Here is a 23,778-nt window from a genome sequence, read left to right as displayed (position 1 = left end):
AAATTAGGTGCTTGCACATAAGCGGAGAATGGTGACCATAAGCGCAGAATTCGGCGGTTAACAGACTCATAAAATTGGGCCAAGATTTGTTAATGCATTTATAGTAAACGAAGCTGAATTAATTGATGAACTACTTGATTTATATTTGTACCTTCATGAATTTAAATTATGTCAACTGAATTACCACAGCTTATTACTCTTCATTTATTAAGTTGCATTGTAGGATTTGAAACTTTGTATTGTGTTTTATGTGTGAAGTATTTTCCTGTCTTAGCTGTCTCTTGACCTTAAGGGATGGTACACATCATTAACGACCTATTTTCTAAATCAAATACTAAGTATTTAGCTTGACACAAGAAAGCTGTTGTTTGCTTTCCAAACTTTAGATCTAAACGAAACATGCATTTGAAACAGCTCCATGAAATTGGGTCCTATTTTTCCTAAAAAGAAAATGGGGAATAAATATTTGTGGATCTTTTGATAATGTTGCCCCTTGGTACCTGCAGATTTGTCATCCTACATATAACATTTTTAGGTTCATTTCCCGATTATGTATACACTTTTGCGCCAGGAAAATGTATGACAATTTTGTCCAAAGTTTTTATCTTGAATTATGTACCATCCCTTGGTCAAGTTAGACACAAATATCAATTCAATGTACTTTACTAAGTTTTTCTGTTAATAAAATGGTGAACAAGATAACTTTGATTCTATCATGCCTTTTTAGACTCTAAATATAGTAACGTTACATCACTGAGAAAACTGAAACATCTATGATCATTGCGATCCCTTGCGCTTGTAATATTTTAAAATGCATTCCGTGTAATACCGTAAAATAATGTGGTTATCAATTGCCCATTGTACATGTGTCAGTTAATTGTTCTATTGTGAATAGTGTAATACTTTTGAGACCTGTAATTAAATGGAAGATTTTAAATAAAAGTGTCTGCACATTGTTTTCTTTTGTCATGCCTTACAACTAACAACCTAAAAGCAAATGGACGCTATCATAGTGTTTAAAATTTTTGATATCTAGAAACTGTTTTGTAGAATATTGCCGAAGGGCTCTTCTGCAATATTTGAGTTTGGGGATGTGGGTGAACATGGAGGGTACCTCGATGACTTCAAGCATCGCTTTAAAGGAACACGTTGCCTTGGATAGGACGAGTTGGTCTATACAGAGCCGTTTGGAACCGTTTGTTATAAAATGCACATGATTAGAAAGATATTTTAAAAGTAGAGTATAATGATCCACACAAGTATCACTCGAAATTGCGTGGTTTTCCTTTTACGTCGCGAACTATCAGGGTCGGCCATTTATGGGAGTCAACTTTTTGACTCGCATAAATGGCCGACCGTGTTAGTTCGCAAAGTAAATTTGTGTGGATCATTGTATTCTACTTTTAAATCATCTTTTGAACCATATGCATTTTATAACAAACGGTTTCAAACGCTTTTCAAATACAAACTCGACCGATCCAAGGCAACGTGTTCCTTTAAAACCCACAGGGGTTAGTTAATATCTTTGATATCTCTGATGAAAATGAGGACAATGGCATTTTGTTCAAACATTTTTATTATTTGGGGGGGGGACTCCCTGAGCAGACTGAGTGCAGTTTGTTAAATTTAGACTTGGTCGCTGATATACTCCCACTTGTTAAACAACAGTCAAGTTGATTTTTTATTGTCAGACCCTTGGTAAAACTGACAATAAAACAATAAAACATAAACTCTACTCTAAACTGCAAAACAACATGATTTTTTACTAAAAACTGCAGCAGCGCCCTCTTTTGACACATGTAGGCTGAAATATTTTGGCGTTTTTTAACAGGTACCCAGCAGACTCCACAAACAGTGGGCAAACTCCCGATACATTTACGGGGGACAGCTAAGAAGTTGTGCCTTCGTTTTACAACGCACAACCGAACCTGTGTCCAAATAATACACACAGGCCGCCGACCCTGGATGTGTGAAACGCTTGACTTCTCCGAATATTGGCAATCGATAAATGTCTACAAATGTCAGGAATCTGTGCTAACTGTGAACTTTGACTTCCTCCGTAAGTATGACCAAGGGATAGGGTTAATGCATAGAGGGGTAATGTGCTTGCCTTATTCTAAATCCATCGGTATTTTGTGTGTGTACATTTTCTTGAAGAATTCTTTGGGATGTTTTGGTTCTTCTGAAGTTCAGGAAGTTAATATAGGGTCACATCAGTGTAGAATTTTGTAAGCTTGCAGAATTGTGGGTTGTGTGGGTGGATCGATCGGAGGCTCTTGAACTGAAAGCTGGGTTCTGGGATAGCAAGGATCAACGCTCCCCTGTGAGTGTGAGTACGCCTCTGTTATAGTTTCTAGAACTAGATTATTTTATAAGTATACACAGGGTCAGGGCACATGGGTATCAAACTGATGCGATGAAAAGATAAGTTCATGTGTAACAACAGTAAGTAATAAGCATTAATTTTAACTATTGTAAAAACAGTAACTGCTGTAGGTAGTCATTGGTACCGGTGGCACTGGTAGTTGTAACATGTGTAAAGGCCGAGCTAAATAATTGGTCGCGCGATGGTGGGGCGATGGAAATCTTGACTCGTGATCACATAATAAAGACAAAGTTTTTATGCCTCCCTCAGCGATGACTATAAACTGTGCTTTTTTAGTTAGGATTCGGACGATGGAAATCTTGACTCGTGATCACATAATAAAGACAAAGTTTTTATGCCTCCCTCAGCGATGACTATAAACTGTGCTTTTTTAGTTAGGATTGCGCGTCAAGATTTCCATCACACGACCATCGACTATAAACCGACCTCAAAACTCAACAATACACTCCTACAGGATACATTACAGCATGTGTCTGTTTAGTTCTGTTGGACATGTTTGGAATGAGGAATTCACAAAAAACAACCGAACCAGGCATACCAGTATTACCACCTGCACCAATATCAGAGTCCAACAGCTCGAGTGAATTGGGCTACCTTCTCCTAGAACTAACCTCATCATAGTTCTACGAGTATGGGCTTACCTACTTTGTTCTTTTGTATTGTTTTAGTTTATTATTATTATTATTATTATCATTATTTAGGCCTATGCGACCAAAACAACACAAAATGTACAAAAATATATATAACATAACAAAATAATAAATTTGTACAAAATAACATGAAAGCAAACACAAGAAATACACCTATAAATATCTTAAAAGGAACAATACAACATTAATACAACTAACTGAGGACGAACCAAAATGCAAAAACCAAAACAAAAGTAAAAGCTATGTTGGGTCAGAGCTGCAAAAGTAGAATAAACCACTATTACCACAGGTATGAAGCCCCGCAAAAGGGAGTAAGAAGGATGTTATTCCTAGTAATAATCACTCACTTTTGACTTCCATTCATCAATGACTGTATTTCTATTAGTATAAGTTTAAAGTTTTCCATGTGGTTCGTTGCTTATAGGTCATGCCATATTAATATGTGCTGAAAGAAACGTTCTACACAACAGGGTGATTTCTGATGAAACATGTCAGTGGTCAGTAGAAAACTCTTCTCTGGCTCTAAGAAAGTGAAGAAGCCTCCAGAAGGAAACTCAAAAACGGAAGGAGGAGAATCGAAGAGCCCAGTGACTCAAGATCTTGGCACAAGACACAACAGGTCATCAACTGTAACAAGTTCGGTGAGTGACCGTTTTTAGTTTTTATTGTTTTATTTGTATCATTTCAGGCAGTCCAACCAAAGGATCTTAATAAGAAGTGTTTGTGCTGCAATTCGTAAGCGTAAACAGGACTTTAAATTTACAATTGACCGCAGATCCTTCATGTAGACCAGTATTTTAGTGTCAGGCCAGACTCACAATTAGATAAGTCCGGTAGTCTTGTGATATGAAATTGAATAAAAATACCTCGCTGTCCAGTAACTTCAATAAAAACCAAATTCAAATGGTGACTTTAAGTCAGATATCATTTTTCTTTCAATTCTGTTGAGTATTGGGTTTTTTTTCAAAGTATACTTGCCCATTTATATCTATAGGCAAATGAGATTATTCTTTTCTTACTTTCCAACTTAGTGTTGTTCAAATCAAAATAGTTCAGTATAGTCTTTTTTCAGTCTGGTCTTGTAAAGGCAAGACATTTTTTGGGTGTAATAAATAAGCTTGGGCGATATAGATTTATTTTATTCACGATATATCGCCGACAATATATCGCGATATTCGATATAATCGCGATTAATGAAATTTGACATCATCAGTCTTAAAACTCCAAGTGAAAGTTGTAGAAGAGACAGTCCTAGCATAAGAGAGGTGTTCTAATGACCTATTCTTCTGGTTTTACTCCAAACCTATGGGGTGCAAGATGTCTCAGCTAGCAAATACATCGCGATATTTAATCGATATATCGATATTTCGATTAAAACCAAATCCATCCGATATCGAAATCGTGTCCAAATTAATATCGCGATATTCGATAATATCGTGATATCGCCCAAGCTTAGTAATAAATGGCACCTCTGTGCTGAGGGAAATTGAAATTCTACTTGACCATTTTAAGAGACACCAAGGCATGACTGAGGGCATGAAGGCAATCCTCTCCACACCTGCATGTGACGCATTGACTCAACAACATACAGCTTCAGGAGCTGTCTTGAAAATGCAAACCATTTTTGGAAACTCGAGAAACACAACGGATAATACAAATTGGTATTACTATTGTAACAGCATCCAATGAGGAAGTATGGCACCAGAAACGTTGGAAAAGATTATGACAAGGAAAATTGATTTGCTGCCAGGGGTTTGTCACGAAGTGCAAAGACTCCTGGCATCCAACGATAATATAGTCTCAATATAGTCTACTGTGACTCGGTGATTCGGTCTTGAAGATCATTCTGGTGGCCCAATGGATTGCAGGCTTGTGCCCACAGGAAAGGTCTTTTTGGAATGTAAAACATGCCCAACTTTTAAGATGCTTCTTATTCTTAGACGTTGAATTTATGACATTTTCATGGTTTGGTTTGTTGTGTGTTTACAATAGCAACAAGTGTACTTTGTCATTAAGTGCAGAACTAATCAGTCCTTGACACCATGAGGTCATAGTATCAATTGGGGTCATCGTAAACAAGATTTATCTGTTTTTGTATTGATAAAGGATTGATATGGAATTGTAAAACAACTGCTCTTTGACTTTTGTGATACTTTTAAAAGTTTTATAAACAATGAGTGAGCAGTTGGAATAAAAGTTTGTCCCAGGTACACTTTTTGATTTTTAAACATCACTATTAAAAATGCATTTTCTGAAGAAAACAAATTTGTGAAACGTTTAAAGGGTTGATACATGAAAACTATTTAGGACAAATTTCTTCCTATTTTCTGGAGCAGGGGATCCTTAATTTGCACTAAGTTATCTCAGGGGAAATGAGAATAGGGGCTGTGTCTGATTTGGCGGCTGTGGCTGTTTCTAAGGGGTCGCTAATGGCAGCTTATTGTGGTTTTGGTAACCTAATCGTAGCCACTAATTTGGAAACGGCCTTATTTTGCTGCAGAATAGTGAAATATGCTTAGTGTATGACTTGAAATTCTGTGAACATAAAAAAATGACCCAAATCTTCTGTACAGTCATACAGAAACTGATAGTGCTGCTCTCTTACAGTACTTGTGTGTCAGTATCCAAACATCAGCTATGCATATAAAGAAAACGAGTAGTTCCTGTTATCACTAATATTGGTTCAATCATAACAATAAAATGCTATTAATTTCCTTTCTGGTTTGTTTAAATTATCAGGATGTTTGCTCTTTATATAATATACTATCAGTATGATGTACAAAGCAGTATTACAAATTTAATGCTCTTCCGGATGCACATTTATACCACTTGACATATCTTTTTGGACTCAAGCTTTCCTCTTCTCCTCTGTATACTTTTTTTTTTATCAAAGACAGGAACCAAAACCTGGACTATTCAGGGAACGATTTCATATTTGGACTAAACAAATGATGTGCAGACTGAATGCTAATATTGAGGAGCAATAGATGATTTTTTTGATAGCTGACGAATTTTGTGTAGCATTTTGCTCTGCTATCCAACGGAAACCGTTCACTGCTGTTGTCTTTTTTTTACTTGGTCTTTAACACTGTACATTGGTCACAATCTTGTTAGCTGTATCAAGTTGATCATTGACCCCAACAACAATAATATGTACATTGTCCCCTGGGTTTGCACGACTGCAATACAAAGTGCCAACAGATGCACTTCAACAGTCAGTTTCAATGCCTTGTGTTTATTTAACGCTATAACAAAATCAGTATCCACCAGGGTCAGTGTGACATGGATCATAGTGTAAATGGAGAGTGGTGGATAGAATTCCAATTCAGTTTACGGTCAGGTGTGTAAAAGAAACAGGAAGAGCCCCCTCTGTTGCCCATTGTGAGAGAGTCTGGAAATTATAATTTTTGTCATCAAATACATTTCACATTCATGCTTGTGGACACTGTATGTAAATCAAGGACTTTTTGTTCCCCTTTGTGTGACTTAATATAGCGCATCTCGTCATTAATTTTGTTCACGTAAGCAAAAAAGAACCTGGACGCCCTCACTCAGTCCAAACACCCACTCTTTTTCTTCAAGTCCTTGGTCTAAACTGGTAGACAACCTCATGTACATAGTCAATTCTGCACAATTATGACCACATTCTATTGTAGTTGAGTAATTCCAACTGGTTGGTCAACTCGCTGGAAATTGGTACCCGTAGTAGGAGGGTTAATTTGTCGTATAACTCCAGATTTCACTGCATAGCGGTTAATTACTGCTTTTTAGTAATTCATGTGAATTTAAAATAATACATTCCAAGAGAAAGAATGAGATTGAAAGTCTGTCACACATTTATTGAAATCTAAGTATTGGAAATTATCTATGCTAATGGAGATAATTTCCCACACTAAGTGGCTTTATGAAAGAAGACCCAAGGTCTTATTGTCCTATTCTTTATACACAGAGTTTCTCAACCATACAGTTACTTATTGATCTTTGATTAGTGATAAGCGATACCATTTAATGAATGGCTCGGTCTCTCTGTAATCATTTATCCATTCAGCTAATAGTCAATACCCATTTACTTTCATTTATTCACCATCGACTACTCTTATAAGATCCCAAGAATTGTTTATTATCAACTGTCGATTGTTTTGTTAATCTAACTCTCATTAATAAATGTATGTGCTGCCCATTGATTTATACTTTTCTGTCCCGTTGACTAAACTCTCTAAGAACTTAGATCCATTCATACAAATGGGCTATCAAGGCCGTACCAGCCAAATGTCTTGAATTATGTATTCGGCTTAGTGGTTACCAGTCTGGGCCAAATTTCATCTTGCTTAGACAGAAAAACCCTGGTCCTTGTGCAGTTTGAGTTGATAGAGTACACAAGTACTATACGTCTTATCCCCAATTGAAGTGAATAAAACTTTCCACTTTTTTCCTGGTAAGTACAAACAACTTTCCTTGAGTTACTTGTAATGAAGACATTATACTGTAACTAGTTACATTCTACATAGTGCTGTGATGAATGCTTCGCTAAAAAGTACGTTCAGGTTGGTTAATTGGTATCTTGCCTTGCGTTCCACCTCTTGGACCCAAGTTCTAATCCCACCGAGGGCACTAGGTGGATTGGGTTTTCAGTTTTTACATGACTGCGTGGGTTTTCCCTTGAATAATTCTCCAGGGTTTTCCTCCCACATTTTAAAATTGAACTTTCCTTCCTTTTTCTCTCCATTGGAATATTGGCTAGTACAACGATGACGTTCACTTTTCTTAGAATGAGACTTAAAAGGAAGAAGCCTGTGACCTCCAGATATGTGCTGGTGCTCTATCATCTCAGCTATTTCACTCTAGTCTAGTGTTGGCAGTATATTTGAAAATGAGTGGATCACAAAACTAAATTTGACCTTGGAGTCCCTCTGGGAGAGAACATAATTGCATTTTGGATTTTGATTTCCAATCGAACCCAAATTTGTTTCATCAAGTTTGTCTTGAAAACAATGAGAACAGAGTTATAATTTGACTTGCTTTAAACTTATTCTTGAAGCTTTGTGAGCTCTCCTCATCCTCAATAGCTGTATTAATTGTGTATACTTACATATATGTGCTTATAGTTTTGTTACATTTTTTACTGGTAGTGATATTCTCAATTTGCAGTTTATAGCCCTCCTTACATTTTGTCATTCTAAAATATAGGATTTGGGTACTTTTTGTACACAAAACACAATGTCCACAGATTTACATTAAACTTACACCGTTCAAAGATATTATTATAGTAAAAAGCATACCTTAAAATATTAGTTGCTGAGGTGATATAGTTTTTGAGAAATGAGTAAAACAATGTCATAAAAATACATTTTTACATGCTAAAATTAATTTTCTTCTGATGATCACTGAGACGAAAATTATTTTCATGGCATTGTTTCACTCATTTCTCAAAAACTACAGCACCTCAGAAAGTAATATTTTCAGGGAAGCTTTATACTATCATTATCTTTAAACCGTGTAGGTTTTATGTAAATCTGTAGACATTGTGTTTTTTTGTCCTACAAAGAGTACATAGACCCTTAAAGGAAGGGCTAAACAACAGTCTGACCTTTTAAGTGTCAGGATTATTGGTATTTGGATGTAGAAGAAAAACAAGATATCAGCAATGGATAGGTCAATGCACTATCCTACTATCCTAGGGTATCTTTGGCTTTCAAACTTGTTCAATAATGATCACAAATGATGTATTCCAGTAGGCATTGACCAGACCATCAGATGCCAAGGAAAGATCCTAGGATACATTCCTGAAGTCTCTGGTCAATGTTTAAAAGCTCTCCAATTGAGGGTTAGTACATTTTGTTTGGGCAGTGGATGGAATGTCTTCAAGATTCTATTTACATATGATCATAATATTTGCCACTCAATGCCCTCAAACTGGATTGGTTGGAAAGGCCCTGTATAGGTATAAAACACTATGAAGTATATTTTCAGCCAATTGATTTAAAAATATTACGCCTCTGTAAAATCGCTGCTTTCCAAGTATTTAAAGGAAGGCAAGCAAATATCACCAGCAAATGATTGTGTTTTTTCCTGCCTTGCTGGAGAAGCAAGCCCGCACTTTTTTCTGTCAACAAAAGACGTACTGTAAACACAGACGTTCCATTCTTAGTTGTTATTTTCGAATGTTCCTCCTACGCAGTCAGAGCTTAAAGGTCGACACAATAATGACAATAGAAGTACCTGGGCCCAGCTGAACCTCCTGATAACATTAAAGTGTTAACAAACTACAACCTTAGTGTTTTGGAATTCAACTATACATGTAAGCTTGTATTGAGCAGCTGAGTAATGTGCTAGCTCTATAAAGGCACCCAAGCATTTCCAGTCAAAGCGCCTTAGCGCCCACTCTAAGATTGTAGCTCTTTACATTATGGAGGTAATAACCTTGTATTCATGGAGTGCTAGTTTTTACATGTTAGGCTACTAGTGTGCTTTTAAGTAGCTATTGGTGATGTGTGTGTATTGACCATAGAATGTACCTGACATCATGACATGATGAATTGTGCTGTAGTAGCATTGTAGGTGACATAGTTACATTGTATTTTGGCTGGTAATGTTATCGTTTTATTAAAGCAAAATTGTTTAGCGCAGGGCTGTATGCTTCATTTTTGAAAGGGCGAGTGCACCAAGGCATTTTCTCTTTGGCAAAGGGCACCTTATGAGGAAATTGTAGATTTCTACTGGAGCATTTTAAGGGCACCAAGGCAATGGCAAGGGGCAATGGAGGCAATCGCCTCCGTTGCCTCCGTGAAGTATCAGGCCTGTTAGCGGCTCCATAAAATTGGGCCAGCTGGATTTTATGTTGGCAGTTGTAACTTATCATAGTTTTATTTTTCTCCACTAATTCAATTAAATTAAACACAAAAGAGATATAAAAAAGATATGGAGCAGGCAAGACTAAGGAGGAAAAAGTAAATTTTCCTATATAACCTAAAGGTTTAGTCTGTCGATAAAATCTTTTCTAAAAGGTACTGACAGGCAATACCTTATTGTTTTCCATTAAGATGTTTTCGTGAAAGGTTTGTTCCTTCCCCCTTTTTCTCCCTTCCACCACTAAAACAATTTGATCAAAACAGATCAACATTTGAGACCTCTAATGAGCTTATGTTACTTCTTTATCAGATTGTTAATAAGACGTTGTTGTCAACTCAAGATGTGTTGGTAAAATCCTCCACACCATCATTGTCTTCACAGTCAATCCACCTCAAAGTTCAGCCCCCTTTCTACAAAATCCTGATTACTTAGAAATCGCCAAAGCTCCTTGATTCTTATTTGCGTCATGGAGATCTTAGGAAGCTTTGTTGTCTTCCACTCAATGGATATCGGACTTCTTAAGAACTTTGATTCCCAATATCTTATTAGTCTAAGAAGCTCCGCCAAAGCTTTGTTAATTTCCCACAACATGACTGGTTTAATGGACAACATTCCAGGTTGCCCAGCATCTGTTCTTCTGTAAATATCGATGCATCTTTTGTTGCTTCAACACAAAAGTTGTGACTTTCTAGAAGATGGCTATCACCCATGGATGTGTCTTACTAATCTATTGTCCTGATCCTCATTATGTCCCCCTTACCTCCTAATCCATACCCCCTCATGTACTGACGCAGGAACATTCAGGTCACTGAACTGCTTAATCCCTCGTCATCCCCAGGGAGAAACTATTACTGACAGGGGGTTTTCACTTTTACATCCAGGACAAAATACGCCAATAGTGTCAATGACAATGCTTGCTTAATATTTAATGAGGCAGCCATTGTTGGTCAGGTTCGGTCGGATGGATGTTTTTTCAGCGTGATTCACTTTAATACTCTGTGCCTGCATCATAATCCAATAAAACATCCAACAAAATGTTGGATCAGCTGGTATGTATGTTAGTGCCCAGGGGGGTTGCAGTCAGGTGGGGAGGGGAGGGGGTAAGAGGAGCAAATGTGGGATGGTATATCTGCTCCATTCTCCTCAAGACGAGCAGAGTTTACTGTTCGAAACTTTGAGACCAAACTGGCTCTTTTCAGAGCCAACACTCCTCCATAAAGAGATTTATTACAAGTTGTTTATTATTTATACATCAAGTTTAATCATACATAAAACATGTTTTGTTTGTTTGTTTGTCTGTTTGTTTGTTTGTTTGTTTGTTTGTTTGTTTGTTTGTTTGTTTGTTTGTTTGTTTGTTTGTTTGTTTGTTTGGTTGTTTGTTTGCTTGTTTGTTTGCTTGTGTGGTTGTATCAGAGTAGTGGGCGTGGGGAGGGTTATACTGCAGTAGGGGACACATACAGTGAGGAGTGTAAGATTGTAGTGTATTATCTCGTATAACAATTACTTTTGTAATTCATAACTTTAACCAAGACCTGGGCTCCATGGGCAATCAGGAAACCTTTACATATTAATTTATTTTTCATTGTCAATTCTGGGTCGGAAATATTTGCTACATGCACCCTAAGGCCAACCCAACAATTGTTATTTATACTGGCATGTTATCTGTGTTTTTATAACGCAGACTTGTAACAAAGTGTCTGTTCAGCCAAGTATTTTTCTCACAACTTATTTGACATGAACACTTCTGCAATCTTTGCACAAACATTTCATTATTATTTTAGGGGATTTTAAAAATGTGGAATGATTTTGTTCTGTATCCCAAGGTAACATACTATAACATAAAGATTCCCCATGTTGAAAATCAAATTGCGGGATTCACTATCTTTAAAATTACCACAACAAATGCAGAAATCACTTTGCTTGTAAAAAAAAACATTGACTGTGCAAAATGACAGTCTGAAAGCCGTCTGTGGTTGTTTTTCGGTGAAAAGTTAAGCTTGAAATAAAGATACTGGGATTCAGCTTCCATTTCTGATTCAGAACAGAAATGTTTTGATGGGTTTTTATCTTGATTGTATCAAATTCAATTCAACATTTCATAGAAGTCTTTGTTTTACAAACAGTTTCACATATTTCAATTAGATAGTTAAAAAAAAAAAAAAAGCAGCGCAAGCGCTCGGGCGGATAGAAATATTTAACAATATAAAACAGTAAAATGTAACAATATGATATGACATGATATGACATATGATATGAAATTTTTGTTCAGGGTAGTTCAGTTAAATTCTTCTTCTTTTTCAATCCAATGGATGTTTTAATCTAGTTGACCTTTTCTCAAATTCCACTGTCCCATCCTGGGGTTCATTTAAAACAAGCATGCTGAAAAAAATAAGTCTGAGTAATCTGATGAAGTCCCATTACACTAGGATTACACAAAACCACATACAAATCCCCTAAATGTCATCACAGAAATAACCTGGCAAATTCCAATGACTTAAACCATCAGTTGGCAGTAGGGGCCTTCATTCAAGGCTATGAAACCCCCCTCTGACCGGGGCGCATGTCTCATGGAGCTCAGAGGTAACTCAGAGTTTGTTCCATGCCTGACTTGGTCCGAGTTTTGCATTCCATCTAAAATCAATACACACTAGGCCTGTAGATCACACTGCTTTGCGTACTAGACCCGGTCAGTTGTTACTGGTCTAACTATTAAACACAGTACTAGTGCCCGACAAGCACCTGGGAACTCGGAGGTAATACTTTGTGATTTGGGCGACTGGTGGAGTATAACTTGATGTTTTGGTCATGTCTGCAAGGCCTGTTATTGTCTTGGAATCTCTAGACCCAAGAAGAGTTAAGGTAAAGATTTCAAATTTCTTAACTTCAGAGGAATAGCGTCCGCTTTGTGTGTGACTTGTTGTGGAAAGAAATGAAAAAGACTAGTGAATTGTGCCGGTTGGAATGGAAACGATGTTCTTTCTGACTATATAAAGGTAGCAGTGAATGATTTCGTCCAGCAATATTGCAAAGCAAAATATTTTAATAAAACATTTTCTTTGCACACCGAATACTAATATTGAGTTGCAAATCCTGATTTTTGAGTAGCAATTGATACATTTTGTGAAGCATTTTGCCCTGCTATAAAGGAAAATCAGTCACTGGATAGAGTTGAAAAATACAAACATGTTCTTATTTTATTAGCAGATTTGTTAAAGTGTTTGAGTAAACAGTTCTACAGGAGAATTATTTGCATGAAATGAGAAATAGGCTTTGTACATAGGGCTTATAAGTATAATGGAATCAATTCTACATATATGTAGCAACTTGAATCAACAATTCAAGATTGCGTTTTTTGTATTCTGTCATTTTTGTTTAAGTGAGGAAGAAAGAACAAACTTGATCTAGAAGTGAGGAGGTGTAGATACTTTGGGTATTGCCCAACAGGGTACTCCCCATACACAAGCTAACGTATCATACTCAAACTGAACGCCGATAGGCGGAAACGCGGCAGATAAAAATACAAAAATATTAAAGATAATGCATTATGTCACAAGTTACATAGTATGGCTTTCAAACCATTTTTACACAGCAATTAAACAACTTTTCGAAGACCTCGTTTTATTTCAGCATGCTTGGGTCACAGTCAAGAATTGTGCCACCATTGCGCCCAGAATGCGCCACAGTTTTGACAAATTGGGAAGGAACCTGCCTTGAGGTTGTGTTTCCAAGTTTTTAAACTACGAAGACGTGATTAAGAAGTTTCATTGTCACTTGAAGTTTAATGTAAAATGTGACAGTGTTCAAGTGAAGATTTATAAAATAGAAAAAATTAACAACCTTTACTGTTTCCATGAGGCAAAAGCATACAGTGAACAGTTTTACTTGTATTAGGTGGTAGTAGTAAATGTCCGCGGGATTCAAAAAGGCACTGAGTATAAAGTTTGTATGACACATACATGAACTGTATGTTGAAAAACATTGTTTTCAAGCATGACCAAGTAATTATTTTGGATGCAATTGTTAGATAGTTAGCAATGGAGATTGCATCGTACCTTTAACTCCAGGAAATGAATTCCTGTATCTCTAGGCACAGTCAGGAGTCTGGTTAAAACCATGTGTTTACAATGGTTTGGTTTAACATTGAAATTCCAGTCATGATTGTACATGTGTATTTAAATGCATGAGTAAACATCGTGTGTAAGCAATCAACAAAACACAATCCAAAGAGTGTAATGTAATACTGTATTCATGAACCTGATGAATTAGGGTGTGTTCTGAACGTACTTTTTTGAAAGGAACGGAGAAGGTTTTAATGTTTAAACTGGTTGGTCCATCCATCCATCATTTTTGTCAGTCAGAGTGAAAAGTTACCACACTGAGGTACCTGTTTCAATTGATATAAGTGGTAGCCACAATACAAGGCCACTAATACTGCACAACAAGCGCACCTATCTACCAAACAAGGTACTCAAGGCGCTGAGTATATTAAAAAATTCAGAAAGATAGGTTGTTGCAGTGATGAATTCCGAGACCCATCAAAGTTTTGATAATTCCTCAAAACTATGTTTGCACTCATTTTAACATACATAGGCCAGCCTGTTTCTCATCGAAAATGGTGACCACAGTGTGGTCACAGAATCAGGGTACATTTTAAACAGCTTGAAAATGTTAAAGTCTAGGGGAATCTTTTGAAGGGGCAGTGGGGCATCAAAGGCCAAGACTAAGGGCAACCATGGGGCAACAGAGGTCATGGCCTCCGTGGCCTCTGTAAAATGCCAGGCCTGCCATTACATTAGACCATTTAAATGTAGCATTCTCAGAGCCTTGGGGGCTGGGTCGGCTGTTAAATGTTACTCACCCACTTTGCTATCCTTAATTTCTAGTAATAAAGAATGGTGTGGCATTCAGCAGAGGAAACATTTCCTTGTCCTTGTACAATTATGGAAATGCTGCTTTAATCCACTAGACAGCAACCACAAATGCCAAATCCACTTACCAGAATGTTAAATTGGATCAGGATTACAAGAGACTCTGAGAGAGACTGCAGAGTCACAGCGCCACCTAGTGGTGGAAGTTGATGAGCTTGTGATATTAAAGGCACTGAACACCTTTAGTAATTGTCAAAGACCAGTATTCTCACTTGGTGTATCCCAACATATGCATAAAATCTGTGAACATTTGGACTCGATTGGTCGTCAAAGCTGCAAGAGAATAAAGAAAAAGAAAAAACACCCTTGTTGTACAAATTTGTGTGCTTTCAGATGCCTGATAAAAGGCTTCAGGCCAAAAGTCTTTTATTTTTCAAATATTTGAGTCAGAAATAACCTCTTTCTAAAAAACTACGTTACTTCAGAGGTAGCTGTTTCTCACAATGTTTTTCCTATCAACAGCTCTCCATTACACGTTACCAATTACATGTAAGTTGTATATAAGTGCTAATAGTAATAATTATTTTGATTAATTACCAATAGTGTCACTAGTGCCTTTAAGTGTTCAATAACCTTTGGTTATTTTCGTAATTGCCATCCCGATGAAGCGTGACTTTATTTCTTTTCATATTTCCTTCCACCAGACTGTACCGCATAATAACGCCGGCAAATTCTGGCATGATGACAATATTTCACATGATTAATGTTGATTTAGCTCCCTTTGGCTGGTTAAGTCACTTTCAGGGGAGGTCCCTTTTTGTGCTGCAGTAAGGGCAGGACTTGCCTTTAATTCTTTCTGAAAGTAGTCCACCGGGCAACTACATGTAAACTGTGCTTTTACTAGCCCGCAGACATTTTTACTAGAGGCCCATTTCAAGCAACAATATTGTTTTGCTGCAAAGTTTTGTGCGGCAAAATAATTAGACTTTCAAACATTAATTTATTTTTGATTTATTTTTGTATAATGCGAGGGCCACAAATGATCAGCTGTGCTGGATGGGTCACCCTCATTAAATTAATAAATAAACATGTGTTTTGCTCACTAAATGCAATTGAGTTGAGAATGAAGATTTTTAGTTAGCAACTGAAATATTTTGTGTAGAATTTTTGCTGTGATTATAGACCTAGAAGGGAAATTGATCAGTGCATTTTAAAGATGACATAAACAGGTAGGTCTACATGTACATGTGTGTACATGTTTGACATCTTATAAAGTGGAACAAAATACTATGTATGCATACTAGGTGCTAAATTTGCATCGGGGATAAAGAATATCAAGTTTTGGTTTTATACCCATATATACACCGATGTGTGTTAGCACTGTATACTCAGTACTTTCCCGAGACCTGTGAAAAAAATATCACAGTCATATTTACTCGGGTGGGATTCAAATCCACGACCCTTGCAATTCTGCATTTATTGCAATCTCTCTATTTATGTACTTAAGATTAATTTCAAGTATCCATTCGCGTAATGGGAATAGAAATGGACCACAAAACATGCCTACAATGGAAATGCATTAGGACATATTTCATTTCCCATTAAGAATGTGGTTACATAGTAGCTTAGCGATCATCCAAAGGTTTCAACATTCATAAGATTATAAAGAGATTATTGCTTTTCAGACTTGATAGTTAACAAAACAAAACTATCGGATCCTAACCAAGCCATTTCATGTTTATTGCAACAATACGTCTAACATTGCACTACAATGTAATTTATGATTGTCACATGGCATAGACACCCAGATACACCAGTAATAGGGCAGTCCATCATAATTTCTGCCAAGTATATAAATAATATCGACTGACACGTTACATGAGACGTACTCGGTTGGTGTATGGGGAAGGTCATGTATCTCTTCCTATAAACCGTACATTCTAAGCATTGCATTTGTAATGAAATCAGTTTGGTTTCCACATACCTAACGACTACCATTGATGTACATTGTGCTTGCTGCATATTTCATCTGGTGAGATGCTATGCGATGTAGAACAAGTATCGATGAACTATTTTTTTGATATAGGCATCATATCCTTTGTAATCAAATCCGTGTAGTATTTACTCATTAATAAAATGAATACCTTTGTAATTATTAAATCTGTGTGGTACAAATTGTCTTTACCCAAATCTTGATGTCTAATTGCCTAAACATAATGATTCAAAAGGACTGAGGCTCGGCATACCAATCTTATTGGTCCAAACAATCTTGTGTGGAATAAACATACATGTAGGAGAAGAGGATGTTGGAGAAATTTAATACAATGTCTGCAAGTTGCTGCTGACATTGTTAGATGCTTTGTGATGTTTGCAATGGGAATGGGGGAAGGGAGGGAGTATAAAATATGGATATTTTTATATAAATTTGTAATGAAACCAGTCTGTTGGAAATTACAGGCTACACACAGTGAAGCTTGTGCATATTTACACGATGTGTCTTGCTATTAATAGCAATACATTGCAATGTTTAATTTAATTTTTTTTTTTTTTTTAAACCTTATTGCTATTTTTCTCATGTTTTTTAATCCTGCATTTTAATGTTTTTCTTGACTGTACAGCGCTTTGAAACAGTGTTAAAGCGCTTTATAAATGCATTTAAGTTAAGTTAAGTTAAGTTATTAATTTTTAAAGAACTTAGTAAAATTTGAATACTGCTGCTAACTTTACAGTGCAGAGTGCCGTAGTGTACTTTGTTGTTGTGGTAGTGGTTGGTTCAGGTTGATTTTAGTTTTAGGCCTACATTAATGTCATTTTGGGGGTGAACAAAGAAAACTTGACTAAAATTATTTCAACCTGCGACCTCTGGATTTTAAACAAGCTGGCGCTCTACTGAACTAATGTATCTAGCGAGTGTTGGCTTTCTCCATATTCTGGAATTCAGGGGTGCCAGTCAGAAGCCATTCACCCTTTAAAAGTTTAATAATGTATAACTTGAGATCACACCCTAGGAAGTTGATAAAATTTACTCAGTTAGTCTGTTTGTGGTTTATTACTCATAAATCTTAAGAAAATACATCATCACCAATCCTTTGAATATTATCATGGTTTGTGAATGTCTCAGTTGTTGAGATACATTTGGTGTTCGATTCAGGCCTTGAATGTCATCTTTGAGAGGACAAGGCCATTTTAATTTTGAAAAGGGCACTTCCATTAGAAAAGCTTAAAGTCTACTATGGGATACTTTTGAAGGGGCACCAAGGCCAAGAAAAGGGGCAATGGAGGGCTAGGCCTCCATGAAATTCAAGGCCTGGTGGTTGATATGGAGTTGAACCTGATAAGTAGAGCTGATGTTACAACTCAGCAAGTTGGAATAACGTTTCATATCTGGAATTCAGATAGCAACATAGATGGATAATGTTCAGTGCTCGTAGACACATTGTCTGTTTTGCTGCTGGTACATGTGTGTCATCATATCTTACTCATGTGAAATTTCAACACTGATTTTATTTAGGGGGAGGGGGGTGGACGAGGGCTCGATTTCACAGAGCACGTAGATTCATCTTTAAGATGACTTGTCAGTATTACCATAGTGATTTGTTATGGATGTACTGGTGACATCACACTTTGCTTAGTAATTAAGATTGATTTGCAGTTTAGATCAATCTTAGCTCTGAAATCAGCCACTGGTTCCAGGTTCTCCCAATACACAATTTAGTAAATTGTCGACTGCTCAGCACAAAGTATGAGCGATGCGCACAATTTTTGAGAAAATCATTAGGGAGGTTTAGCTGCAAGTTACGCGAACAAAAATTTGAACATCAGACAATTGTGTTGTTTCTTGGTAACATCACCACTTTGGGCTTATTGCATGCCCACGCATGACGTCTGCGCGTACGTACCTGACATGAAATAGGGTAACTTAATGTGCTTAAAACGTGAGATTTTTACCACAAAATTTACTGATGTTCACATTTACTGAGATGTTCACATTTTTGCTCTTGAGTTAAACATCCTTATTATACCATTTTGATAATAATTGATAATATGACAGTATCTCTTGAGTTTCAAATATTTACATTTTAAGATCATCCTGATTCCAGAACATGTCATGAAATTGAATAATGGTATTATATTGATACTAATATTTTTTTCACTGTCATCCAACGCAATTCGTGGTTTTTCTTTTGTTTGTGTTAGACCTACATGTATGACAAATCAGTCAAAATAAATCTCAGTAAAGAATTTATTATTATCTGTGACAATAAAAAATCAAGAGTTTATGGAAATATGAACCTACTCTTTATTATTTTTCAGGCTTCAATGATTTAAACATATTCATAAGAAGAACTCAACAAAACAAAAAATCAATTAATTTTCAACGAAAACAAGCATCAATACAGCCGTTTAGAAATGAGGACTTTGTACGTATCAATGTACACAAAAGGCCACAAACATATGTGGGCCTGTGAGAAGCCAACATATAGAGCAAGAATAAATAGAATATCTAGCTCTGGGTTTAGGGAAACACGCTGTATATGACGACGACGAACAAGGGACAACACAGGAGAGAGACCGTATGGCAGTGGGCAACTGATTATAAATTCTAGTGCGTGCACTTTGATATTTAGCTCAGACTGCCCCCCCCCCCCCCCAAACTCAAGCTCAGAGGCAGCCTGGATGTTTTTGAGCCAGTGAATAATAATTAGCCGTAGTCCGTCAACCGTTCTTGTAGTAGATGTATATCCTCCCATACCAGCAGATTTACACATCCCATTCATATATGTTTATTCCAGTATTGTTGGGGATGAGCGTTTTTGTTGTATTCCCTGTGTGGGTAAAAGGGTCGTTGTGAAAACAATTCAAATAAGTTCTTTTAATTTAGCCAAAAAAAAAATGGCCGTGCAAAACTTGATGATTTCTCTGAGTGGCTGTGTGGATGTGTTGAGTGTTGCTTCGCTCTTGTGACTTACAGCTAACTGTGATTGGTGTTAAGGCCCACGGCAGGACAGAGTGATAACCCTGTTGCTTAACGTGACTGTCAAATAGCAGGTTTTATCCTCGGGATTCTCGTCCAGAGACCTGATTTTGAACACCCAGTTGGAGTGATCCATCAGGGAGATCTATGTTAACGGTCTGCCAGTAGGTCCTACATATATGTAGCCTACATTCTGAATGAGTCGATTAGTCTATGAGGCATGCTGTTGTACGTACTTGTTCTGTACTTCATCATTGTCATCTGTGAATGTCACTATCTCCTCTATGTGTGGAACTGGAGCGTCTTTCACCAAGGAAATTCCTCCGAAAACGACAGCTCGTATGAAAAATATCTTCCCGTCAGTGCTGGGCTGCAACCCTGAGTAAATACAACCACCGTCCCATAACAGTCAACAACATGTGACGTGATTGACATCACTAATACTATGACATTATAAAGCCGTACTGTGGGACCATCTGTATTCGTTGTAGCACCGAAATCTGTAGCTTGTATTTTTGTCCCCGGATCGACCATGGATTGACTAATACTCTTGATTTGTGTATGCATGGATATCTAAGCTAAAATAAGGATGAAAAGAACTGTGTCTATGACCTTGTTTGGGATAAGTACTCTTTGTTTGAAGACAACATAAGAGCGGCTTGGATGACAGACTCTGGTATAGCAGTAATTTCTGAATGGATTAGTAAAAAAGATACACTGTCAAATCAACCAAGTGAGCGTAGTGGAGTCATCAGGGGGAAAAATCTACCTTGTTGTGGAAAACTAGCTGCAGAGACTAATTTACCAGGTCAGGTTTGCCTTGGAGTAAAGCTGGTTAATTTAATGTTGGTACCTTATCAAGCGTGTCATTGTCATTGAACTTGTTGTGGGGGATAAAAGGCAGCAGGGTAACACGTCTCTTAGCCGAGGGAGAGGTTCAACATATATCCAGGGCTCCATCCTACTCCGCAGACGGCTTGCATCGAAAGGGACTGGAATAAAATTGTGGACAATTTCCGAGATAGAGCTGTCAAGGAAGCGACGGATTTTAAGCGTTAGTATTCATTACGGAGGTAATGAGTTAGGGATGAGAGGAAGTCAGTGTGTAGTCGCAGGAATTAAATATTTGATTGAGATGAACATATGCTGTGATCCAATGAGTGGTTTGCTGCTGATGGCGGCTTGTTTCTATTCATGTAATGTGTAAACATGTTGCTGGTATGATTGCTAGTCTATCCTGTGGGCTTGTTGAGGGAAAGGCTGCGCTGTTTCACATGAAACTGGAGTATAATTGTGTTGCAGGATAGTCAACAGCATCATCACACAAACAGTGTCTAGATTGGAGAATAAAGCGCTATGGCTGGAGTCTGAGTAATTTGTCACCGTCCACTGGGCACCATCTCTTCATTTCAAAGGATTTCCTCCAATACTTCTGCACATCGGCATGTGGCAGAGCAAATGTTTTGAATCTATGCTGATGAAGTTTTCAACCAAGATAATTTGCAGAACTGTTTTCAAATATTTGTGTGCTCTGGAAAATATATCTGGGTATATTTGCTGCAAGTCAACCCACAACATTTGGAGCATTTTTAAACCACTCTGCCGGCTGTTCGACTGAAATTAAGAGTCAAATTGGTTGTTTCGTCAGAGTTGTCTAAAGCTGCTTGGGATGTTTCAGAGTGGATTGGACTTAAACCCCGGCCACTTGAGATCGACAATGTGGCTTACAACAAAAGCGCCAAACGAGCCGCAATAGACATTCCATGAAACAGTGTCTGACATCAAACTTCAATTTCACCTTGGTCGGCATTGGTGTGAATCACGGGGCTATTGGTTGTCGATACCGAGAACTTGGTGTTGAGTCAGATTGGTGTGGTCTTTCTAAATATATCGTGTGTGTAAGTTTTGTTGTCTTCATGAGGATTTGTCAGGCATTATTGGTGAGTGTGATAGTTTGGGGGTGTTTCAAACGTGAAATAGAAACACTTGCAGATAAACTAAGAATACAACCAAAACTATGTACAAGTTTCAGTAAAGATGGAACTTGCTTTGCTGAAATTTTAGGATAGTAAGTTCTCTGACCTTGAAATAGTATGGTTATAATTGCCACAATTTAATAATTTTTAAACCATGGTCACTCCCCCCACCCCAGGAAGATCTTGCATGAATAAATCGCATTAGTGGATTATTAGAGGGAAAAAACATAGCTATCTAATCCAGCATTAAACAAATTCAAAGTCCAAATTTCCTTTGGGAAAGTTTTTCATAAGTTACATTAACAAATAAATCAGCCAGATAAACACAACGATATTAATCCCATTACATTTCACTGTCTTCCACACAGACCTTGTACAAACATTACCTCTACCAAAAAAAACTCATGAAGGATATGCTCTTTCACTAATCAGTTTTGTTGACGGACAATTTCACAAATGGAAGAAGATTAATAAACCCAACATATAAAACAAGAGCTTTGAATATCAGCGTTGGAAATTACTCAAGCAGAATTGCAAATATTTTTGGGGGGAATTATTTGTTTTCAAAAAGGGACAAGTTTAAAAGTGAAACTATTTTAGCAATCGATAATAAAATGTGACTGCAAACAAGGAAGGATGTTGACCTCACCAATGAGCTGCAAACTCATTAGTTTCTTTGAAATGTATTGAACTGTTGAAAACAAAGTTGGAAAACATTGAATTGAATTGTCACAGAATTCGAAAGTTTGACAGAGGAAGGAAGAGTTGCAAGTCATCGAGGAAGCACTTGGTGCACCTTCAATATTAAGAGGAAAGGATTACACTTTGCTTTGCCGGAATTAAATGACCAGCAGAAATTGTTGACATGACTTGACTTTGGGAATCAACTGGGACATTGAGTTCATCTTTCGGAAAGGAACACCCTCTTTGTGTAGCTCTGTGCTAGGAAAGAACCTCGCTTGAATCTACTCTACTGAATTTTGATTGCAGAAATAAGTGTTGACATCATTTCGCCGGGTAGTTTTGAAGTGCCCAGTTTTTCTAAAGAGGAGATTTTGCAACCCATCCAGAGCCCCCGAGTGTGAATGTAACTAGGGTAATGGACGCACCTTTTTTCTTGCCTGAACTCTGGGTACAGTGCTTATTGTTTACAGCATTGTGATGAGCGGTTTTTGAGATGAAGTGCCTGGATTTCCATATGGATTGATATTCAATTCATTAGAGCATAACCTTCTGCATCTTGCCGCTTGGGAAAATTAGTGCACTTTTTTTTTTCTTCTTTTGTTTTTCAGCTGGATTTTCAGGAGATTTGCAATATAATTGTTTACATCGTTTTGACATCCACTGTGAAAACTGAGGAAATAATTTTAACCGAGAAGATAAATGTGAGGTGAAACAGACCTGAATGTTGTTGTCACTTGATAACTGTGACTGGAACAAACTTTGTTTATCAATGTATGATTTCAATGCCTTATTGACTGTTTGCTTTTTGTGTGTAGAAATTTCTCAACTTTAGAAATTTGGCTGTGTTTGTCGGAAGGATAAAAAGTTGCTATAAAAAGACTGATGAAATCATCCTAACTGTAGCTTTATTAGAAAAAGAAAACGGTGGTTGAATCAGGAGCATTGTATTCACCGTTTCCTGTGTTTCACACATTCCAACGTGTATTTGACGTCGGCACAAGCAAGAGTGTATTAATAGAGATTGCGAGTGTTGTTTACCAGCCTGGACTGTATGTTGTAAACTGATGCCTCTGATCGTACATCTTTTTGGCCTGTGATATGCCTGCCTTGTGAAAAGTAGAACATTCTCACAGAGTACTGATGGATAACAACAAATCCAACATGAAAATGCACATGAAGGCTTTGATCACATCGCCGAGGTTCATCCGAAAGCGGTTTGCAAGCCTGCCGTACATCACTGTACAACCGGTGAGTATAATATAACACATGCTTGTGCTTTTCTGTCATTGGGCGCACAGCTGTGCATATTGTAGGGTCAGGGGATGGAATGGGGGGGGGGGGGGGGAGGAGTGTTGAGACTGAGTGATGGTGAACCATATCTTGGAAAATT

The 23,778-nt window shown here is 37.3% G+C and overlaps 1 protein-coding gene across 4 annotated transcripts in view; it reads left to right on the top strand.

Moving 5' to 3' along the window:
- Nucleotides 1–1,942: 1,942 nt before the first annotated feature.
- Nucleotides 1,943–23,778, top strand: part of LOC117297470 (rho GTPase-activating protein 45-like) — a 55,466-nt gene continuing 33,630 nt past the window's right edge. For 2 of the 4 annotated variants that reach the window (XM_033780524.1, XM_033780523.1), the window contains exons 1-2: nt 1,943–2,059; nt 3,461–3,677. In XM_033780524.1, coding sequence (XP_033636415.1) covers nt 3,525–3,677 — 153 coding nt within the window. In that variant the 5' untranslated portion in view covers nt 1,943–2,059; nt 3,461–3,524. Of the gene's footprint in view, nt 2,060–3,460; nt 3,678–20,516; nt 20,537–22,539; nt 23,637–23,778 lie in introns of those variants that run through there. The other 2 variants (XM_033780527.1, XM_033780526.1) reach the window with 2 other exon arrangements.

Source organism: Asterias rubens, chromosome 12, assembly GCF_902459465.1.
Source record: "Asterias rubens chromosome 12, eAstRub1.3, whole genome shotgun sequence".
In the NCBI taxonomy this organism is placed as follows: domain Eukaryota; kingdom Metazoa; phylum Echinodermata; class Asteroidea; order Forcipulatida; family Asteriidae; genus Asterias; species Asterias rubens.
This window is presented reverse-complemented; position numbering and strand designations above follow the sequence as displayed.